Here is a 20,668-nt window from a genome sequence, read left to right as displayed (position 1 = left end):
GGTTAGCGGAGCTTGGCTCATTATCAAATAAATTACTACCTTTAGCAAGATAATGATCTTAAGTCTTCTGCAGTGCAGCAATACTCAAACAATGAATCATGTGCTGGAGTTGTCAGGATGTGTGCTTCTAGCTTTCCCTCCTCTTTAAAACTGCTGAACTGATTCAAAATAACTAATACAAATCAAATTAATGTGTCCTGGTTTGACTTTTCCATTTACATGAATTGTATTGTTATCATAATTTTATACCATCTTATGAGTCACAGAAAGCAGATCCTGAATGGGACAGTGGATATGTAATATAACCTGCTTGGATGTGAGCCTTCTTTTGAAAAATGTTCAGGCCTTTTCCCTGTATCAGAGGGAAATTTTGCACATGAATGTAAATGATAGTCACTGTAACCTATAGTGATTTGTATTGTCCAATGAGTGTAGATATATATATATACACACACATACACGGTCAGAATCGGTAATTACTACCTTGTCAGATTTTATGTAGCTGATATTTAATAGACATTTTCCACTGGCTTGGGTGATGAATAGCTGTGATCTTGGAGACGGAGCTGCCGTGAAGTTCCCAGGGGAAATAAATAATGCACCGAGACAGGCCGAGTCCTGCAGCACAGGAGCAGGGAGACTCCAGTGCTGCTCTTGCTAGAGATGATTTTCATAGATTATGGCATAATGAGAAAGGAATGTACTAACAACACCCAGGTTGCCAATAAACTTGAATAAACTGGATTCAGACACTAAGGAAATAATACCCATACACACACAATTACAAACATAAGCCCTTTGAATAACATTAGAATTGTTACTTAATTCAACAAGCACTTCAGGAAATTCAAAGAACAGGCAGACTTAACAGTCCCAGTTATTACTCTTAAGCTAGACAGCTTCAGTGCAAAGTTGTGCCACATTTGCCTAGTGCCCTTTGGGTATTGCAAAGTCTTAATGCAACATAGCACGCAGATTGTCTCCCACCACAGCACGTCCACCACCTGAGCTTAAAAAGCACCAGCAGCAGTGGTGAAGAACATGCAACAGGCCATACCAGTGGTAATACAAGACAGTTGTTGCAATACTGTGGAAAAATTAAGAGTGCAATAAAGGGATCTATTGTTCCCCTAAATTGGATAGCTGTTACTATGCTGTTGCTTAAACCTGGTGCCCTTAAGCTTTCTGGAAGTGACTGCTGCTGAGCAAACATCTCTCTGCTGGATCCCAAAGATGCCCTTTCACTGTGGAATGCGGGCAGTGTTGGACCCCACTCTTTTAAATCTCTTACTGAGGCCTTTATCAGTTAACCCTGCTGTGCCTTATCTCCCTCATCCCTACAAGGAAACTAGTGCCACTTCTCTGCCTCTAAAGGACATTGGGCAGATTCGCAAGTTACTCCTCGTGCCAGCTTTGAGCAGGGAAATGGTTCTGCGTCCGTGGGATCTGCTCTATCGCTTCGACAAGAACGATAAGAGAGGTTCCGCGTTTCAGCTGCTTTCCCAGCTCTCAGGCACGACCACCAGGAGGTCAGAACACATCCGAGAAGCAAAATGAGCGCATTTCCTCTCCGTGCCCTCAGTGCAAAACCGTCTGGGAAGCTCATGGGGAAGCCGGGAGGGAGCCCAGAGAGCAGCCTGCACCCCACCAGCGGATGGCTCGGCTCCTAGGGCTGGCGGGGGTGGTTTGAAGGAGGAGGGAAACAACAAAAAACCAAACCAAACTAGAAAGAGGAGGAAACCCGCAGCGGGCGGGCTGGGCGGCCCCGCCTGCCCCTCGGCGAGCGGAGCCGCCGTGCCGCGGGACGCCCGGGGAGCGGCCGCCGCCCCGACAGCCGCCGCTCTGCGCGCCGCGCCGCGCTCTGGGACGGCGGCCCCGGCCCGGCCCCGGCACGGTAAGTCTCCTCCGGGGCAGCGGGGACCTTGAACAGACGGAGGGGGCGTGGGGTGAGCGCTCACGTTTTGCCCGTGCTTGCCGCGGCGCGTTCGGAGAGCAAAGCCGCGGGAACCAGGCCGGCGGGCGCCAGGGTCCGCCGGCAACAGGTCGCGTTAGCGTGGCTGTCCCCGCTCTCTCTTGACGAAGTAACTTTTGCGTTCTCGCCCGGCGTAAGCAGCTCGCCTCGGTGAGCATTCGGGCATCGGGCCGAATCCAGCCCCTGAGGCAGATTACGGTGCCCACCAAAGTTTCTGCACATCTTTCGGCTGTCCTCTCCCAGCAGCCCAGCAAGAGCCGGGAGCCGGAGGCAGCTCGGGGTGGGGAGCCGTGGGCTGCAGGAGTAGTGTCTGCAGCCCCCGTCTGTGAGCACATGGGAAGCCTCTGCGCCGTCAAGTTAGGCTGAACAGAGCACGCAGGCACCGCTTTTCGATGGTGACAGCAGCTTGTGGGGTCTTCAGGGCAGTGGTAATCTCAGGCATATACAGCCCATGCAGGCTGCATCGCTGAGCTCTGCTACATGTGAAGTATTGCGTAGTTCGGGCTTAGCTTGTTAGAAAACATCCTTGCCTTTCTTCTGAGATGCAGTACATGTCTCTAATGAGTATAAAGAGGAGCAATGTTTTTAGTAAAGCTGCTATTCATGTGTGCTATTCATGTTCTTCTTTCTGAAGGTGGCCAGTAGGTATTTGTAGATCAGATCAGAGTGAGTCAATACTGGGAGATGGGAAGTAAAACTGTAAAGCTGACACACAGAGCCAGAGCCTTGGTGGCCTTGGCATCTTCAGCTTGGCAATCACCCACTGACGCGATTCTCTTGGGAACTGACATATTAAAAACAAAAACAGGACATGTTGCTAGTGCTGTCTGTTTTGTGGTCATGCAAAATGAGCTCTAGCAATGTCTCTAAGCAAATATTGCTATTAACGCGTTTTTAATGAGTGCTCTAGGCCTAAACCATACCCAGTACATAGGCTTCAGGAATGAGAGTTTGGCGTGAGTTGCCAGGCAAGAGACAAGCAAGACTTGGACAGGAGAGGGGCTGTAGAGTAGTATGGCTTGTTTTGTGAGGTTTATGAGCTCAGTTTGGTGATGACAGTGATGATAGTAATGCTTTTCTGCAGCTCTGGCTGGCATCTGTTTTTTAAAACCAGGTTATCTTTAATATATGTCAAAGGTGTTGCTTCAGTCCTTGAAGAAAAGCAGAGCATGGAAATTAGAAATAGAAACTGAAGGCCTTCTCTTCAACCTGTTTTCAGTGCCATAGACACTTCACACTGGTCCTACATAGGAAAGGCACATACTGTGATTGCCACAGATTTGGAGGGAGGTGAATTGATTTGCCAAAGGTCAGAGCCAGTGTCAGTACTGGGATCAGCCCTGAGAGCTTTTTGGGTCCCAGCTGGTAGGTGATACTTCTTTTTTGTGACTCAGGTGTGCAGAACACACTGATGTGTGTTTGCACCAGTGGCATCTGCAAGGAAGGAGTGACCCGTGCATGTCAGAGGCATCATACCTGTTTATCAAGAGCTCAGGCAGTGGCCTGTCCCCATTTAACTGTCTTCCTTTTTTGTTGCTCATACCGTTACAATATGCTAAGAGCAGCCTTCCCCCCACCTTTTTTTTTTCATTTTCTTTTCTCCCCCACAAGTTAGAATAAATACCTTGGTTGGAAACTGGAGGATTTGGATTTCCTGAGGGATTGTTTCAGGCTGTCTGATGACCAGGGCCACCAAAGCTGCACATCCTACTCCCATTTTGGTTTTTGTTGTTTCTCTCCATGGCAGTAAGGGCTTCGGTGTGCCTTTGTAGCACAGTGGCCTCCGAGGGATGCTGGTGCTTGTGGTTCTTCCTACGTGGCAGTGAGTAACAGGGAGAGGGAATCTAACCTAATACTGGCGTACCATGAGCTCATCTAACTAATCTCTGAGTTTGTTTTTTAAGCAAAAAATATATGGCTTTCAAAAAGATAATTTGAGGCTATTTTTTGCCTCTGTCTCCCTGCTGAATGTTGTTATTGTATCTTGGAGCTTGCCTGCAAATAAATGAATGCAGATAGTGAGATATCAGGAGGCACACAGTGGGTTATGGTGTGGTGTGCTTTTCCTTTCTTTTCTTTTTTCTGATAGCTTAAATTAGCTACCTGAGTGCAATGGATACACAGCAAAAGAGTTCTTTTATTTTTCCAGTTGTATTGTTTTCTCCTGACACATCTGCATCCTCTTTCATACAACTGTCCTGGCAAAACTTCCTCTAAGTTTTTCTCTAAGCCTCTGTCAGCAAGGTGAACATTAAGAAGCAATTCTTGCGAGCACTGATAAAGTACATGAACTCCATGAAGAGTCTGCACAAGTCTTCTTGCTGTCCCGTCCTGCCCTGCACGCTTTGCTCTGCAGAATTGCAATCTATAGCAGTGGTGCAGTGGAAAAGGAAGCTGAAAAAAAGCTTCTATTCCCTCAGATTCCTCTAAAATGGGCTGTTGGGTGGGCCAGGTATTTCCCTCCTAAGTGTTATTATAATTAGTTTATACCAAGGAAAAAGCAGGTTTCCTGCCAAGCAGCATACTTTCCATCAGCACATGTAATTGTCGGGTGGTGGAGAGAGGTAGAGACTCTGGTTTCCAGGCTGGAAGAAGGAAAGGAGGATGGCCAGGGTGTGGACTGGGCAGCATCGTTGAGTGCCCAACCATGAATTCCAGCTTTTGCAGCCATGTGGGCTCAGCTGTATAAGCAAAACCTTCTGCCAGTTCACTCCTCAGCATAGTCAATAGGAAGAGAGGCAGGTGGCTAAGCTTCAAGCAGCTTGAGAGATGGAGAACTGGCCCAGGGGTGCAGCTGCCACAGGCCATGCTTTTTTTGTTATTTTCTTGCTTATTTTGACTTACACATACACATGGGCCATGTGAAGTTGGCAGAACCAACCTTAATAGGCACAGTTCAGCAAAACAAACATGTCATACTGCCATGACCTGAAGGTCAGAGTAGATGCTGAGCTTCAGTGGAGCAGGGGCCTGTTTGATTTCTGATGTGGATAGGGGGCTCCTGCCCACAACAGGTGCCATGCTGTGTTGCTGGAACTGCCTTTGGGGGAGCTAGAGGAGTTTTGTGCTGTCATGTGAAGATGCAGCACAGACGCACCCCACTGCTGAGAGGGGCTTCTTGGAGTGACCATAGGCCATCACCTAAGTTCCAGTCAAAGTCTCTCCAAAATCTCTACACATATATTAGAGGGACACCCTGACTCAAGCTCTCTCTCTTTTGAGGTTTAAAACTCGTTTAAAGCAGTGCTCGCATGACACTTGATAGTTCCTTTCATAGAATCATGGAATCATAGAATGGTAGGGGTTGGAAGGGACCTTTAGAGATCATCCAGTCCAACCCCCCTGCAGAAGCAGGGTCACCTAGATCAGGTCACACAGGAACATGTCCAGGCAGAAGCGCCTGCTGTACCTAACTGGCCTGGAGCTACCATGAAACCAGGCATTGCAGCCCATGAGGGCTAACAAGCATCCGCTAGGATATCCCAGTGTGGATCCAAGGTGCCTTGCTCCTGTGCTCGGCAGTCTGTGCTGCTGCTGGTAGTGTGGTGGCCATGTTGGGCAGAGGCGTGAGCAGCACGGAGAGGTCGGGGCAGGGCCCCTTTGCCTGATTTATCCTCACGTTGAAAACGGAAACAGAGAAGTGAAACAGTACACAGTCTGGTCAGAGCAGGTACGTGGGAGGAGGGAGGGCTGAGCCATCCTCTTCACAACAGCTGCTGAAGTGAGGGGGTTCAGGAGAGCAGGGGCCTCGCAGCCCAATACCGCGCCCTTAGAGGGCCCAGATCCAAAGCCCAGCTCAGCCCACAGAACAGCTATTTCGTCATCACTTGGATGAAGACAGAGGGTCTGAAGTGGTGATTGTGGCTGGTAATGAGGGTGGTGGATTCCTGTAACCCAGCCCACTTGTGCACAGCTGGGAAAGGTGTTTGTGACTAGCTTGTCGGGCCCAGCCTCTCCTGCTTCTGCTTGGAGGACTGAGCTTTGTTTCCTGTTTCAGCTAAAAATTTCTTAACTTCTCTCTCCTAAAATATGTTAGTTTTATCTTTTGTGGTTCTGCATTTCACATCTTCCTGTATGCTCTGAGACTTATTTCCTGCCTCTTCTCCTACATTTTCTGTTTCTCACATTAGCTCTTTAAACTCAGCTCCCCGAGCAAGTATTTCCACCTCGCAAGCTGCTAACAGGAGCTAGATGCCTTTTCTGAGACAAACCAATCCCAGACAAAACTGTCCCAGCCCTTGCATTTATGCAGCTGCTAATTTGACCCTAATCCATTTTAAAAGGAGAAGGCTGGTGTGTGAGGATGGAGTCAGAGGAGGGAGGTCCTTGCTTGCTGGTGTGTCTGCAACACCGGCAGACCCACGGTGCGATTCGAACTTTCCCATGAGAGAAGCCGCGTTTTGACTGATTGCTAATCACTTCAAAGCTGATTATTTCTAGTCTCTTGAGCTTTTATGATCATTTTATAAGGTAAGGGGGTGAGTTAATCTCTCTTTTAATCAATGCCTAATTTAGGTAACTGTATTATGAATCTATCTTCTGCCTGAACTTCCTCATTCATTCTGTGTTTTGCAGACTTCATGGCTGTGCTTCAGTGGTGAGTGGCTGAATATAGCCTCCTCTGCATCACAGTGATAGCAGAACTGTGAAGTTTAATGAGCACCTGCAAAGTCGTGTAGCCGGTAAGTGCTCCAGGGGTCATTCCCCCATCCAGATTTGATGTGATTTTAAAAAGCTTCTTGATGGGCTCTCACTAGGAGATCTTGAGCCTTGCAGCAGAAATGCCAGAAGGAGAGTAGTGTGGCTCACTTTAGTAAACCTTCCCAGCAGTTAGGGTCAGACAGAGCTTGCAAAGCAAAAATAGTGCCATTGTGAAGGTTTAATTTGGAAATGGTTTCAGTTTAGAAGATTGGTGCTAAAAGCATCTCTCTTTTGGCATTTAATATAAAATTGCTTTTATCTCACTGCTTGGTACAGTTGGGGTCTAGGCAGGGAGTGATGGCAGAGAGGATCCAACAGGTCCAAGCTTTGCTAACAGCAGCAACAGCTGCACTTGCTGCTCTGAAGGAGAACTTGCCAGAAATACCTTGATCAGATTGGGAAAACCCTAGATCACCCCTCTTCCAGGTGTCTGAGGAAGAGCAAAGGCCTGGAAGTGCCTGGAGAACCTCTTGATGATCATGTTTGACAGCAGAGGCAAACAGATTGAAAGGAAGTAATGTCTTTTATAAGCCAGCCATGTATAGAGTTTTCATGTTTGTACAAAAACCCCTGAAAAACCCACAGAAAGCAGAACTGCTGGGTGAAACTCTCTGAGCAGAGGCTCTATGGGTAGCAGTGATGGGAAGGGATGGTGGCAGAGGGAGTCGCCAGAGCAGCAGTCCTGGCTGCCAGAATGTCCTGCTAGAGCTCTCAGTACCTGTTACTGCATGTACACATCATTCTTTTTCTCATCTATTCTGGATCCCCATCCGTGTTGGGAGGTGTGACCCCTTCTTCCCATCCCAGTCAGTTCAAACGTCTGCTCTGCTCTAGCAAAGCTCAGCTCACAGCATTACCTGGCACGCCTCTCAAGCCAGCCCAGATCAAAGCTGACAGAGCTGGTTCATTGCCATCCTCCCATGTGTAAATGAAGCACTTTCTCTTTTTTTTCCCCCCCACCGCCTTTCATTATTATCCCTCTTCCAGAGGCAGGTTTTTCAGGCTGATCTAGCACGTTACTTATATCGGTGATATTTTGCCTCAAGGCAGAGATGCTTTTTCAGCATTTATAGGGAAAACATCTGAAGCACCCCACTGCCATGCATGTAGCTTGGAAAAACCAAGCATGGTGTTGGCAAGGATGAGGACAGTTGAGGCCAACTGTTCCAGAATTTAAGCCCTGTTAGGCACAGACTCCACTTCATATGGTTATTTCAGTTGCCTGGCAAAGAAAAATGTACTGTTCCTTCACTTTCAAAACCAGGAGGAAGAGCACGTAGAGAAGGTTCTTGTGGCTGAGCAGAAAAGTGACAGAAGGTGTCAGCTGAGCCACCTGTGTAACCAACTTCGCCTTTCTCAGGGCTGTCTCAAGGCATGGTAGGCGCCATCAGTTCAAAAGATAAGAGTTTGTGGCCAAACCCAAATGAAAACAGTGATAATCAACTTCAGAGTGCCTGGCTCTCAGTTCCTCTAATCTGCAGGGGATTTGGTGATGCTCAAAGAGCACCTGACGAGGAGTGGGAGCAAACTGTTCCCATACTGCCTGCAGGGATGAAAGTAGCTCCCTATGACAAGATACCACCTACATGTGCCTGAATCCCAAGCGGGCCTACAGCATGTTTTGGAGGAAGAGCATGCAGCGATAAGGAGACTTTCCTACAGGTAGAGGTAGTTAAGCAGTAGTCTAGACTGCCATGGGAGACAAAGATGGAGATTTGCTGGAAGCTTTTCAAAACAAGGTAAGCTGCAACTTGCCAGAAACCATCCAGGTGCAGTGTAGGCCATGTGAGTAGCCAGAGGGGAGAGACTATTGCTTTTTCAGACCTCTTTTTTCAGTGATTTTAAGCTCTTGTAGAATGCTGATACATACCAGAGATGGAGCTAAGAAGACATTCTGAAGCTTAAACTGTGACACCTAATAGTCACCGTATAGTGCTTCCCACTACCTGACTGCTACTGGTTTCAGATGAGAGTTTGATTTCTAAAGGCCTCTGGAGATTTAGCAACTGAATACCTTGGAACTGTTTGCAATGTGGGAGAAAACACTTGGATTTTCTGCAGCACAGCCACTTTTGCACTGCAGATTACAACCCATTCATGATAATTGAAGAAGACCCTTATCTTTTCCTCCCAGGCTAGCAGGGCAAAGGATGAGATGAGTGTCTGTGCTTTGGGTAGCTGGAACCTTAACAGCTGACTCTCCCCTAGTCCAACACAGTGACCTAAGTTGTCTGGCATGCTAGGTACTGGACTGAAGGACATAGATCTCTACTGTGGTCTTACCTGGTGAACTGGCTATGCTCAGTCTAAGTATCATGCCCATGCTCTTCTGCAGCCAAAGTCAAAAGATGATGTGAAGGTGCTTGGCCGACGTCCATAGCTGCTTCATGCCCTTGGAATGAGTGCAGGGTTATGATATCAAGCTCTGAAGGAGTTACAGGAAGGAATGTTGACTGAAAGCGATGTGTTTGCACAGTAAGTCTTCTACAACACATGCTCTGAGCTCAGCCTTGTATTTGCTGCTAGTCCTGGACGCTGACAGTCTCCCATGTGGAACTGGAAGCTGTCTTTGCTCCTAGCTGCCTGCTGCAGCAGAGGGGATTTTTGTGTCTATGAGCAGGGGCCTCACAGCTATGACTCACAGCTCCCATTACGTTTTAACTTAGCCTTTGAGTGTGCAGAGAGGCTGTCCCTTGGCTTTCAAACAAAGCCTTCCTTTGTTGTGCTTATGTTACAAAGGCAGCAAGAGTGTGTATTCACCCCACACATCCCAAATGAAAACCACGTGGCTTCAGAGCCTTAACATGTGTGTTGGGTACTTTAGCTACAGCAGTGCATGTTACATCACTCTTACCCCACTGAGCCTTTTCAGTGTTTTTCTTCTCAGCATTCAGTTTAAAAACTCTTGAAGGAAATAAAGATCTTAAAGATGTTTTCTTTTGTTGGCAAGGAGAGGAGACTGAGCAAAGAGCACATGAGAATTATTAAACATGGGTGCATGTGGCAGTCGGCTGGTCTCTGAGTCCTTCCCTTGGATGACAATGGCTCTGAGCTGGTGCTGTGGCTGCTGAAAGAACGAGCCTCATGGAAATACTCGACGGAGTGGGGCAGTTTGTTTTCTTATATGGCTTTGCTTTTTTTTTCCCTTCTGATTTTTATTTATTTAAACTCTTTTGGAAAAGCCTGGTTAGCCAGCAGTACTCTGCAGCCAACATATTTGTGTGTGTGCGTGTCTCTTGGCTGTTTTTAGGTTTATGACTAGCAAGCCAAGACTGAGCTTACTGCTTCCCAAAGCATTTGTGGTGTTTCTTCTGCTCTATTCTAGAGCCACCAGGTAATGAAGTAAGAGGGCCTGATTCTTCCTACAGACACTGGCAGGGACTCATCCTAGTGAGAGTCAAGGAAATGGGGCATTGCAGTGGAAGTGCTCTTGCGCTTGCCCCCTTCCACAACCTCTGTCCATTCTTCAAGGGCTTTCAGGGCGAGTTCATTTAAGGAACCATAGTGTGTCTTCTAAAAAGGCTGAGATTTCAGGCAATGGAATAAAGTTTTGCTTTTTTTTACTATTGTGACATTTTAGCTACAAAAGCCAGTTTTTAACTACTGATCCTCCCCAGCTGTTTGAATACAAACAGCTGTAACTAGTTAGCAAAACAATAGTCCAGTATCACACAAATCTCCAATCCCATCCAGTGTTTTGGAGTCCTGTTTAAGCAGATACTTGGGCCTGCAGGTCTCCTGACATAGGACTGTGAATTTGTCACTAAGGCAAGACACTGCTGGAGTAGAAGATCTCAGATCAACCAAATTCCCAGCCTGCAATGGCAGTTTCTTTTTGCTCTGTTATTGTTCAGCATCAAAGTGTGGAAGTGTCTGGCAACTACTGAGCTTTCTGCTGTCTGTAATGTGGAAGTGCTCATTGTTAACATGACTGAAATGAGACATCGTAGTTTCACATGTAAAACATAATCATTCTGTGAGTCATGTCTGAGCTGTGCCAGTATCCACATGTGCTCTTCATAGATGTTCTGGAGTGGTATATCCCTGCTGGGAAATCGACTTTCTAATAATGTTTCTACCAATGCATTTAACACCACGGCATTCACCTCAATGGAAGTACAAGATGCAGTTAAGTTGGATGTGTAGTGATGTAGGGCATATGCTCACTTCAGGATGAGGAGAGTCAGAGCAACCACTGCCTGACTGAACAACACTGGTGTGATTTTCTCCACCTTGTTGAGAATTAAGTGGGGAAAGGATAGCAGATTTAAAGACAGATCTTGGCAATTGAACCCTTTTTGTGTTCTCATAGCCTTTCCCTGAGGTGCCTGCAGATGGGATGGCTGAGCCACGGCTGCCCACGCCTGCAAGGAGAGGTGCTGTGGCTGAGAGGGAGACAGAGTGGGTGGAGGCCAGAAAGCATCTGTGCAGTGACATTGCTCCATACATTGTGGTTGACACTATCAGGCATTTGGTAAAGCAGCAGGGGATTTGAGTCCATCTGTGCTGATGAAAGATTGTGTAAGGGAGTGACCAGCTATTGCCCAGGCACCGATCACATTGGATTTGAGGGAGAGGGAGCTGGCAAGGTTGATAAGCCAGCCTTGTTTTTTCTTTGCATGTGTAATTTTTTCCTCCTTAAAAAAACCCAAACAAAACAAAACCCCACAAAAGTTCAGTCTACTCCAATTGTTTTTCCTCACAATTAACAGACAAAATTTATCTGGCTTAAAATGACAAACTGTTCCTGGCCAGGATCCTACCACAGCAGCTCAGTACATGGGTGGGAGCCACATGCACACTTCCTACCTTTCACCTCCTGCCTCTCACAGCCAGCACTGTGTTCCAATTTGTACAACCTCTTCTAGGCCATGGGAGGAAGAACCCAGGGCCTGCACAGGCTGACCACGTGCTGCTTACTAACAAAAGCTGAGCTGGCTTATGCAGTCAAAAAGCAAAAAACCACATTCAGGCGATGGACAGGATGCTGAGTAACATACTAATCACATTGTTAGCTTTGTCTCCTGATCTCTGTGGGCACTCCCTCTTGGGTGCAGCCCTACAGTGAGTGCTTTGGAGGCATAACGGGGTTCTGTGTGTATTTAGTAGCTATTACAGCTGTCTTTGAGGGTGGCTGCTGGCTTCTGGGGCAAGAAGAGGGGGTCAGAATCATGATCTGGTTAGTGGCACGATGTATGCACTGAGAAATAGTGACTTAGAAATATCAAAAATCCCTCATTTGCTGATGAAACTGAAAATCTTTGGGGTTTGGATAAGAGCCCTAGACGGCCCTTTGAAATAACTCCTTCTGAGCCAGAAAGAAAACTTTGTACTGACTAGGCTTTGGAGAAAGGAGGGCCTTGGGATTTTATGGCAACACCTTCCAAATGCATCTGTGTGCAGCAAAAGCTGAGGCAGGAGGGGACAGCCTCTGAACATCTTGAATGCTACTGCAAGAAGAAAAGAAACTATCTTACCCACAGTGGTCACTGCAAAGTTGAGGGTTCAGACTGCAGCAAGGGAGAGTTAACCTGGCTTGAGAAAAAGCTTCTTGATGGCAAAGGTAGTGAATGACTGGAAGACATGACAGGCTTGCCAGGGCAAGTCAAGCAGTCCTCTGTTTGGAGACATACTGGTAAAATCACTCCTCACTTGGCCTTGGGGTGCCTGGTTGCATCTTCCTGCAGAGCAATGTCAGTGCTGCTCACATGCAAACTGCCCCACATCCGCCTGCCTGTGGGAAGGGAGGGCTGCCCAGTCCTGCACACAGGATGAGCATCAGCATTTCCTTGGAAATACCTGATCTGGTGACCCAGAAGGAAAGTATTGCTTCCGAAAGTTCCCAGCAGAGCTGCCTGGGCAGGATGTCCGAGGCGGGCTGCGCGACTGACCCTGCTGGCACTGCAGCAGGCCCGGGACAGGATGTCCACGGGTGTTCTGAAAGATGAACGTGTTCCCAGTCCATCAGCAAAACAATAGTTACCAGGCAAGTGGCCTTGTTCAACTGCTGTCCGGTGGCCAAGCAGCTAATCCGGGGTGGGGCTTCCAGGCATGTTTTGGAAGGCAATTTCTCCGCCACACTTGCCTTCTGTGGTCCTGGGTAGGCCAGATGGCTTGTTCTGGTTGTAACCGTGGTTGTGGTACCAGTCTCAACATCCAGGCTTTGCACCTCATGCATTGGTGCATTTGGTCCTTTCTTCTGATGGCATTGGTAGAGAGCCAAAGACAAAGCCTGATCCCACCAGTCTGTGCTGAGCCAACTGCAATTGTGCTGGCAACTGGAATTTGGTACGTGGTAGCACCAATTTAATGCTCAAAGAGACAAGTCAGGGCATGAGTTACAGCTGCTGTGGCTGGCACTGTTCTGTCCCAGCCAGTAGCTCATCACACCAACATCCTGCATGTGAGCTTAGTTCATAGGGGGTGAAAGAACAGTGCAAGTTGGTGTCACTCAGACTCTGCATTGTGTTTTTCTGGCTCTTAATTTTCCTGACTGGGCTTGAGTGTGCTGCAGCTGGCCGTGTGCTCAAGACATGGGAGCGCAGGAGCCTCTCCTGGCAGCCCCATGCTGCACGATCATCCTGGAGGGTAGAAACCAGCTGAGGATCCTCATCTGAGCCCCTGGGTTCTTGCATCCTGTGCCAGGGGAAAGCCAGGCAGAGTGACATGTGCTGGTGCATCAGCAGTGGGGTGGAAGGGTAGACTGGTGCAGAAAACCCTTAGTCACCCTGGGGTGTGTTTCAGTATGTGAGCTCTGAGTGTTTGCCTTGGCTATACAGAACACCCCTGAGGGTCCAAGCGCCTTGCCAGCCCCATCTGATGCCACAGCCCCACCTTGCTGACTCAGGTGAAGATGGAAACTCTTGTTTTGAGATGCAGTGCTTTGGTATGGTCTCCTAGAAGCTGGCTTAGCTGGCAGCATCCATTGCACCACGGTGCTGGATAACCCACAGGCCCCAACAAACATGTTGCTGACCTGGGAAATAGCCTCACTTGGTTCTGGTCTGACATTCATCACCAAAATATGACTCCTTCCCTGCCCACCACAGAAAATGCTCCTTCAGCAAATATAGTATCAAGAAGACAGATTAGATGGAGGTCCTGCCAAAATCTATTGCTCAAGTCATGTGAAAGCCTGGAGAGCAGAGCACAGACCTGTTGACATCAATCTGTTACAGCAAGGGGAGGAATCCTGGGGCTCCCAGAAGCTCAGCCCTGAGAGAGTACAGCTGGGCTGGGCCTGAAACACCTGAGCTTGAGATTCACATCTTCTCACTAAGACAGTCCCAAGTGCAGGTTAGTGGCCGCTTTGGGCTGTTAATCTCTCCAGTCAAAATATGCAGTGGAGTCCTTTCCAGACCTCAAGGACCTTCCCCAGAAGAGTCTCAGAAATTGTGTTTCATAGAATCACAGAATGGTAGGGGCTGGAATGGACCTGTAGAGATCATCTAGTGCAACCCCTGCCAAAGCAGGTTCCCATTAAAGGTCTGGTTTCAAAAATTAGCAGCTTTCAGTAAAGAAAGCTCTCAGTCAGGTTTAGTTTCCATCATCTCTTCAAATTGCCTTTTCTCTTGTAGCCCACCAAAGCAAAACACACTGTGGCAAACACCTCTTCACTGCCTTTTGTGTCAGCCAAATCACAGGAAGCAATCCAGCGTGTTGTGAGTGATGTCCTGGCGAATTCCAGTGTGTTACTGAACTGCCTTCAGTTGCCTGACTTGGGTTTCTCTAATTTAAGAATGAAAGCTTCAGCTCACTCCTATCTGGTTTATTGCTGAACAGTAGCCAGAGTGTGTTTTGCTTCCCATGGTTCAAAATTTGAGGGAATAAAAAGGTGGAAAAAATACAGCTGTATGAGGAACTCTTGAGGAAAGAAAGGAACTGTTAATGAAAGGGAAATAGTCCCTCGTGTTTTCAGAGAAGATGATTACCTGGGCTCAGATAACATGAGGGCTGATAACTCTGGGCTCAGAGCACACGAGCAGCCTGCAGAGGCAAGTTGCAAGCTGCCATCTAAATCTCTTTGCCAGGCTGTGCAGAAGGCAAAAGGGTCTGAAGCTGCTGTGGAAAAGGGGGTGAGGAAGGCTTAGAGACATCAGGAGTTGAGCACATTTTATCTGGAAGGAACAGGACATTCCTATGGCTTTGAGCATCATTGTTTCTATGAGGGACTTTGCTGTTCATGCCAGGAAATCCCCTATGGTAGTGTGGCTGGTGGGAAGGGGTAGAGGACATGCTGCTACAGGGCAGTGTCTGTCCCAGGTTGGCCCACGTGAGATGAGCAATGCAATGCTCCCAGGTGAGGAGCAGGTCTTCAAGGCAGAAGTTGAAGGTAGAGCTGAGCTCTGCTCCCATGCCACATAAAACACCACTAAGTACATCTGCTTGGGCTAGCATGCACTGCAAGCACTATTCACCTTCAGAGCTGACTACTCAGGAAACTGGGATGGCTCTTTTTATATTGTCTTGCAATAGTCTGCAGATGATTTTCCTTCAAGGCCACTTGTGCAGGGACCTGGGTAGCTCAGGTAGAAATGCAGGCACAGAAAGTTCTGGTTTCTAGAGCTTAGCACCAGTTTTTCAGCTTAGAGGCTGCATTTGTGCAGGTGAAGAGCTGCAGCTCTGCCTTCGCTCCAGTGCCAAAGTGCATGGCTGGCAAGTCAGGTCTCACTCCAGGGAACATTTTCAGAGCTCCAGCCTGTTTCCTCTCCAGCCTTTGCTATGCCTGGCAATGCCCAAATATGGCAAAGGAGAAGAGTCTTTTCCAGTGGCAGTTTTGGGGCAGCCTCTCTGGGCATACCCACCCCTTGGGGTTTATGACATGTATGTAAGAGGATCCCAGATAGCACCCATGCAGAAGGTGCTCTCCAGCCATCCCTTGACCTTAGGCAAGTTGCTGTCTGGCTTGCAAAGGCTTCTCACCCCTTTGCTTCCCTTTCCCTGCAACACTGCCTGTAACTGCTCCAGCAGAGGAGGTGAATCAAACACTGCTGAATTCTGCAGCAAAGGGCCTTCAGATCAGCTAGTGTGAGAGCTGGCCTCCTTCTGCTTGTGGCTTCATGGCACCAAGCTGAACTGCACGATAGCAGTGTCATCTTTCCCCTTTACTTCTTGGGGCCTTCGCTTGTAGTCCAGGATCTACTGTGGAGCTGATCAGGATCCTCCAGCTGGGGAGGCTGCTTCAGGCTTGAAAGAATGAAGCCTAACTTGCCTGGGAGCTGAGGTGGAGGGCTGCAGTTGCTCTTGGTGAAGCCTTTGAAAACACCAAATGCTGCAGGATGCAGCTGATCATTGTTTCTAATCTCTCTGAGCTTTCACTCTTCAGGTGTAGAGTGGGATGGTGCCTGCCCCCTCACTTCCCAGGGTTGTTCAGAGCAGTCATTAACTTTAAAATAGGTGAAGCACCCAGTCACTGAACCAGTGAGTGTCACAGAAAAGCCCAGAAGGAAACTAATACTAGTGCCAGAGGCATGTTTGAACAAGCAGCATCACATGCTGGGAAGTGAGCACAGAGCTTTGCAGCAAGGCAGTGGTGCTTGATTAGGCCTTCCCTGTAGTGCCTGCTTAAAAGCACAAACCCCTGCAGGCTTCTTGTGCCCAGGTGCACACAGCAGTGCTGGCAGCGAACGCCCTGATCTAAGCTGGCAGTGTGGGGCCCCAGACACAAGGACCAGGGGAGGTGCCCAGCACAGCCCTGCCTGTGCCGCTGCCACTCGCAGCATTAGCCCCATGTTGAGGGAAAGCAGCACTCTCCTCCAGTCCTGCCTTTGTAGGCCTGAGGACATCCTGCTTGCTTCTCTCAGTTCCAAGGAACCTGAAAGGAGGAAGGATGTGCCCTCCCACAGTGCCCCAACAACAGCACAGTAGATTGAAGGCAGCAAATGCCTTCACAGTTCTACTCTTGGAAGTTAATTTGATAAGAGGACACTTTTCTCCTCACCATCTGCAGATAAAGTCTCTTTGGGAAGCTCAGTTGATAACTTGCAGAAACAGGCATGCACTTAGGAGCTTCTAGATTCTTTTCAGGGCTAGGAAGGATGCCAAAGCTTTGCTTCAAGTGAGGACTTTCTTTCATTTTTCTTCTTGAGGGAATACATTCTGAATTGTGCATCATTCTGCCTTTCTTTTCCCTCCAGGAAGGAGTTGCCATGCCTGTGGGAATTTTCCGTGTGTGCCTCGTGGTGATTGCAGCCATTGTCAACCAGCCCCTCCTCTTTCCTCAAGAGAACTGCACTGTGCCTGAGCATGCAGAGGACATCATCCAGAAGATGAAGGAGCGGGAGGAGAGACTTCGGCTGGCGCAGCTGCGCTTGGAGCAGGAAGTGGCAGAGCAGGAAGCCACGCAGAAGGCTCTGGAAGAGGCTGCAGAGGCAACGGAGGAAAGAAAAGAGGAAAAGCTCCAGTGGGATCTCTGGACTGCCCTTTCCATGGTCATCTTCCTGCTGATTGAGCTTTGGAGGCAGGATTTCCAGGAAGGGATGGGGCAGGACACAGGAGAGGAGGATGACATGGCTGTCCTGGGGAAAGCATTTAAAGGTGTGTCCTTCCCTGACAAGGCTGTCCTGGCCAGCTTCTACGAGAAGCGCATCCTGGGTACGGCTGGGGAGATGGCCAGGATGCGGGAGATGGTGGAAGGCTTTGCCGATGACCTGCTGGAAGCCTTGAGGAGTGTTTGCAACCGGGATGCTGACATGGAAGTGGAGGACTGCATAGGGGTGGGGAGCATGTATGAGAACTGGAGGGTGCGTAAACCGTTTGTCTGTGATCTGATCGTGCCTTTTGCCCCCCCAGAGCCATACTGTTTTCGGTCACAGACCTGGTGCTCTGGCGACTCATTTCCCCCAGATGAACAAGGTTATGGCACTATCAAGGTATGCAGGGCAGGTGAGGATGCGATGGGTTGCATCTGTGACAAGACTAAACTAGGTGAAGACATGCTGTGCCTCCTCCATAACCAGGCAAATACTACCAGGCCCAGCAGTGAGATGGAAGACCTCTTGTGCTTCAAAAATACTCACTATCTGGATGCTGACCAAGTCATGAAGTGGTTCCAGATTGCAGTCACCAAGGCCTGGAACAGAATCTCCCACAAGTATGAATTTGACCTCTCCTTCAGTCTCCTGGACTCCCCAGGAGCCCTGAAGATAAAATTTAGGTCAGGGAAATCTGTTGCCTTCAACCTCACCCCTGTGGTGCAGTATGAGAACTCTGATGTTTACTTCATCTCTCATTTCCCTCGGAGCAGCCTGGCAGCAGACCTCCCTTCCAGCACTCACTGGTTTCTCACCTTTGCAGTGTATGAGAGGAGGTTCATCCAGCTGGTTTCCAAAATGCTGCCTGCTAATGCCTGCCATGTCAGCTGCCTTCAGATCCTCTCCTTCCTCCACGGGAAGCAGTGCAGCCTCACGGGTCCAAGCGGGCTCACCAACTACCACCTGAAGACAGTAATGCTGCATCTTCTGCAGGCACGTCCCAGGCAGGACTGGGCCCCAGAGAAGTTGGAGGCCCGTCTTCAGGACATGCTGAAATTCCTGGAGAAATGCTTGCATGAGAAGAAACTCTACCACTTCTTCATTGGCAATGGGAAGGTACCAGCAGAGCTGGGCTTCCCCATCGTATTCCAGAAGGCTGAGCCTCTCAACTTGTTCCGTCCCTTTGTGCTACACAGGGACGTTTACCAGAAGACAGTGGACACATTCCATGAGATGCTCAGGAACACGTCTGCACTGATAAATGAGTACACAATGCACATTCCTCTGCCACACATCAATGGGATCCATAAGGAATCCCTTTAGCCAAAGCCAGCAGGAAGACACTTGTTCCTCTAAGTAGAGAGTGCAGTTTCTGAAGCCTTCTGGAGACAACTGACTTGGCCAGTACAGCTTCTGTCTGCACCTGAGCCAGTCCTGGGCCATGGTTTCTGCAATAAGGGAAAGTGGATGGCAGGAGGATCAGGAGAAACTGGAAGATGAGGTATAAAAGGATGTTTCTGTTCCACTAGTGTGCTGTCTGGATTTTATGCAGCTGAAGTTCTATCTCTCTGCTGTGCCTCAGTCACGCTACAGTGGTGGTGAGCAACAAAGATGACTGATTTATTCAGATGCCTGCAACGCAAACGGTGGTGGTGGCAGCCAAGTCCTTCATTTCCTTTGGAAAGGGGAGACCAGAACAGGGTGGAGGAATCAGAGGTAGGGTCTTGCTTGGGAGTGCCAGGTTAACAATTGGACTAGGTGATCTTAAAGGCCTTTTCTAACCTTAGGGATTCTGATTCTGTGCTCACAAGAGCCTGTCTGCCTGCAGACAACAGGAGCTCTCCGACCCATGGGAAGCGCAACGTGAAACACAGTATTTATGTGAGGAGGAGATGGATGCACAAGACCTGGACTGGATGAAGATCCTTAAATCAACCACAGCTCTTAAAAGGCAACTGTAGTGTTAAAAAAAGTCACCTTGAGAGGCCTTGCGCTAGTACTTTAAATGGCTTGTCCTGTCCTTCAGAAATACCCCTGTACCCTGCATGTTTCTTCTCCTTGGGGAGGATGTAGCAGAGCAAGCAGCAGGGTCTGTGTCACCACACCACTTCATTTGAGTCTTCAGTTTTCTTCATGGTAACGTGGATAGTAGGTTATATTCCTGGCCATTTTCCATGGATAAATGGACAAGAACCTTTTTTACCTTTGGTAAAAGACAAACTCTGTTACTGAGTTCCGGTGTTTTCATTTGTTTGTTTGTTTTCCTTACCTCGGGGCAATAACAGCCAAAGGAGAAAAAACTGCTACTAGTATTGCTTTAATAAAAGAAGCAGTTCTCAAAAATTATCCTGTAATGAAGTCAATCTCAGCAGTCTGGTAGCGGGAGGGAACAATCACCCTCCAAACAAGAGTGTGACTCTCCCAGCATGGTTTTAATGAGGCCAAGGCCAGCAGGATGACTCTGAGTTAGAAGAAAGGGATGAAAGAGGGCTGCATGTGACAGAGCCTGGCAGCACTGTCACTGCAGCTGCTTTGTGGTCTGTGTCACATCCCTTCTGCTCCCAGATACCCAGGCAAAAGCTGTTTGCCTTCATAGGGGGTCTCCTCAGTCATTTTAAAGACTGCTACCCTGATGAGGCTCCATGGAGCTGCCGCAAGCAGCCTGTAGGTCACTGAGCTGGGAGTGTGATAGGGACAGCTTCTTCAGGTTTTCATGCCAGGGGGAGAATCTTGAGGCATGTGCTGAAACCCCCAGTGCAGAAGTGGAGGTGTCTGAGCTCCCTGGGGAAAGCAGCAGGTTGGCACTGTGCTAGGGGGCTGCCTGGCCCTGAGACATTGCTTTGCTGGAGGAGAGCTCAGGAGCTCCTCACCCTCCTCCTTTGTGCAGGATCCAAGCCAGGGCCTCTATGTAGATCTGCTTTGTGCTGGTCTCTGAGCCTTGACCTCCAGTGCTAAGGGGCCTGGTCTATAATTTTCTTACACTAGGATTTCCTGCAGTCTTGGTTACAAGAAGGTAGTTGTCCTGGGTGGTGAGATCCATCAGAGGTGATATTACCATGACTCCACAGGTCCCTTTTTATCCTCTCTTATCACATGCAGCAGAGAGGAGATTTAATCCTGATCACTGCTAAGGACAGCATACAGCATGAGGCTTGTAATCCAGCTGTTGGTAAGCAAACTCTTCATAGACATGTCCTCTCTGCCCTTTACCTAGCAAGAACCATTTCACCACCTCCTTGATGTCTGTTCTTGTCTGTCCCTCTGCCAGTGAGGAACATTTCACGCACAAAGGCAAAGAAAGCTGTAACTCCCCTTTCCACACCTGGTTTGTGAGCAGAGGATGGAACAGGCAACTCTTTCCTCAAATTGCTACGTCTCTTTGTTTTTTATCATCACTGCTGATATTCGGAGCATAAAGTAATGGGGAGGAAGCAAAATGGGAGAGAAGAGGCTGGTAATACCAGTAAGAGTGAGTCTCGGATCATCAGTGGTTGCTTCAGCCCCCTTGGCAATGAGTGCCCTA

General features: G+C 48.5%; 1 protein-coding gene across 1 annotated transcript; it reads left to right on the top strand.

Annotated features, from left to right (window-relative positions):
- Nucleotides 1-1,537: 1,537 nt before the first annotated feature.
- Nucleotides 1,538-19,491, top strand: ITPRIP (inositol 1,4,5-trisphosphate receptor interacting protein). Its single transcript, XM_062001799.1, has 3 exons — nucleotides 1,538-1,894; nucleotides 6,548-6,654; nucleotides 16,810-19,491. The coding sequence occupies exon 3, from the start codon at nucleotides 16,822-16,824 to the stop codon at nucleotides 18,466-18,468; it is 1,647 nt and encodes a 548-aa protein (XP_061857783.1). The 5' UTR covers nucleotides 1,538-1,894; nucleotides 6,548-6,654; nucleotides 16,810-16,821; the 3' UTR covers nucleotides 18,469-19,491.
- The last annotated feature ends 1,177 nt before the right edge of the window (nucleotides 19,492-20,668 follow it).

The sequence above is a fragment of the Colius striatus genome, chromosome 8 (assembly GCF_028858725.1).
Source record: "Colius striatus isolate bColStr4 chromosome 8, bColStr4.1.hap1, whole genome shotgun sequence".
Taxonomy (NCBI): domain Eukaryota; kingdom Metazoa; phylum Chordata; class Aves; order Coliiformes; family Coliidae; genus Colius; species Colius striatus.
The sequence above is the reverse complement of the archived record's forward strand: the minus strand, read 5'-3'. Positions and strand labels throughout refer to the sequence as shown.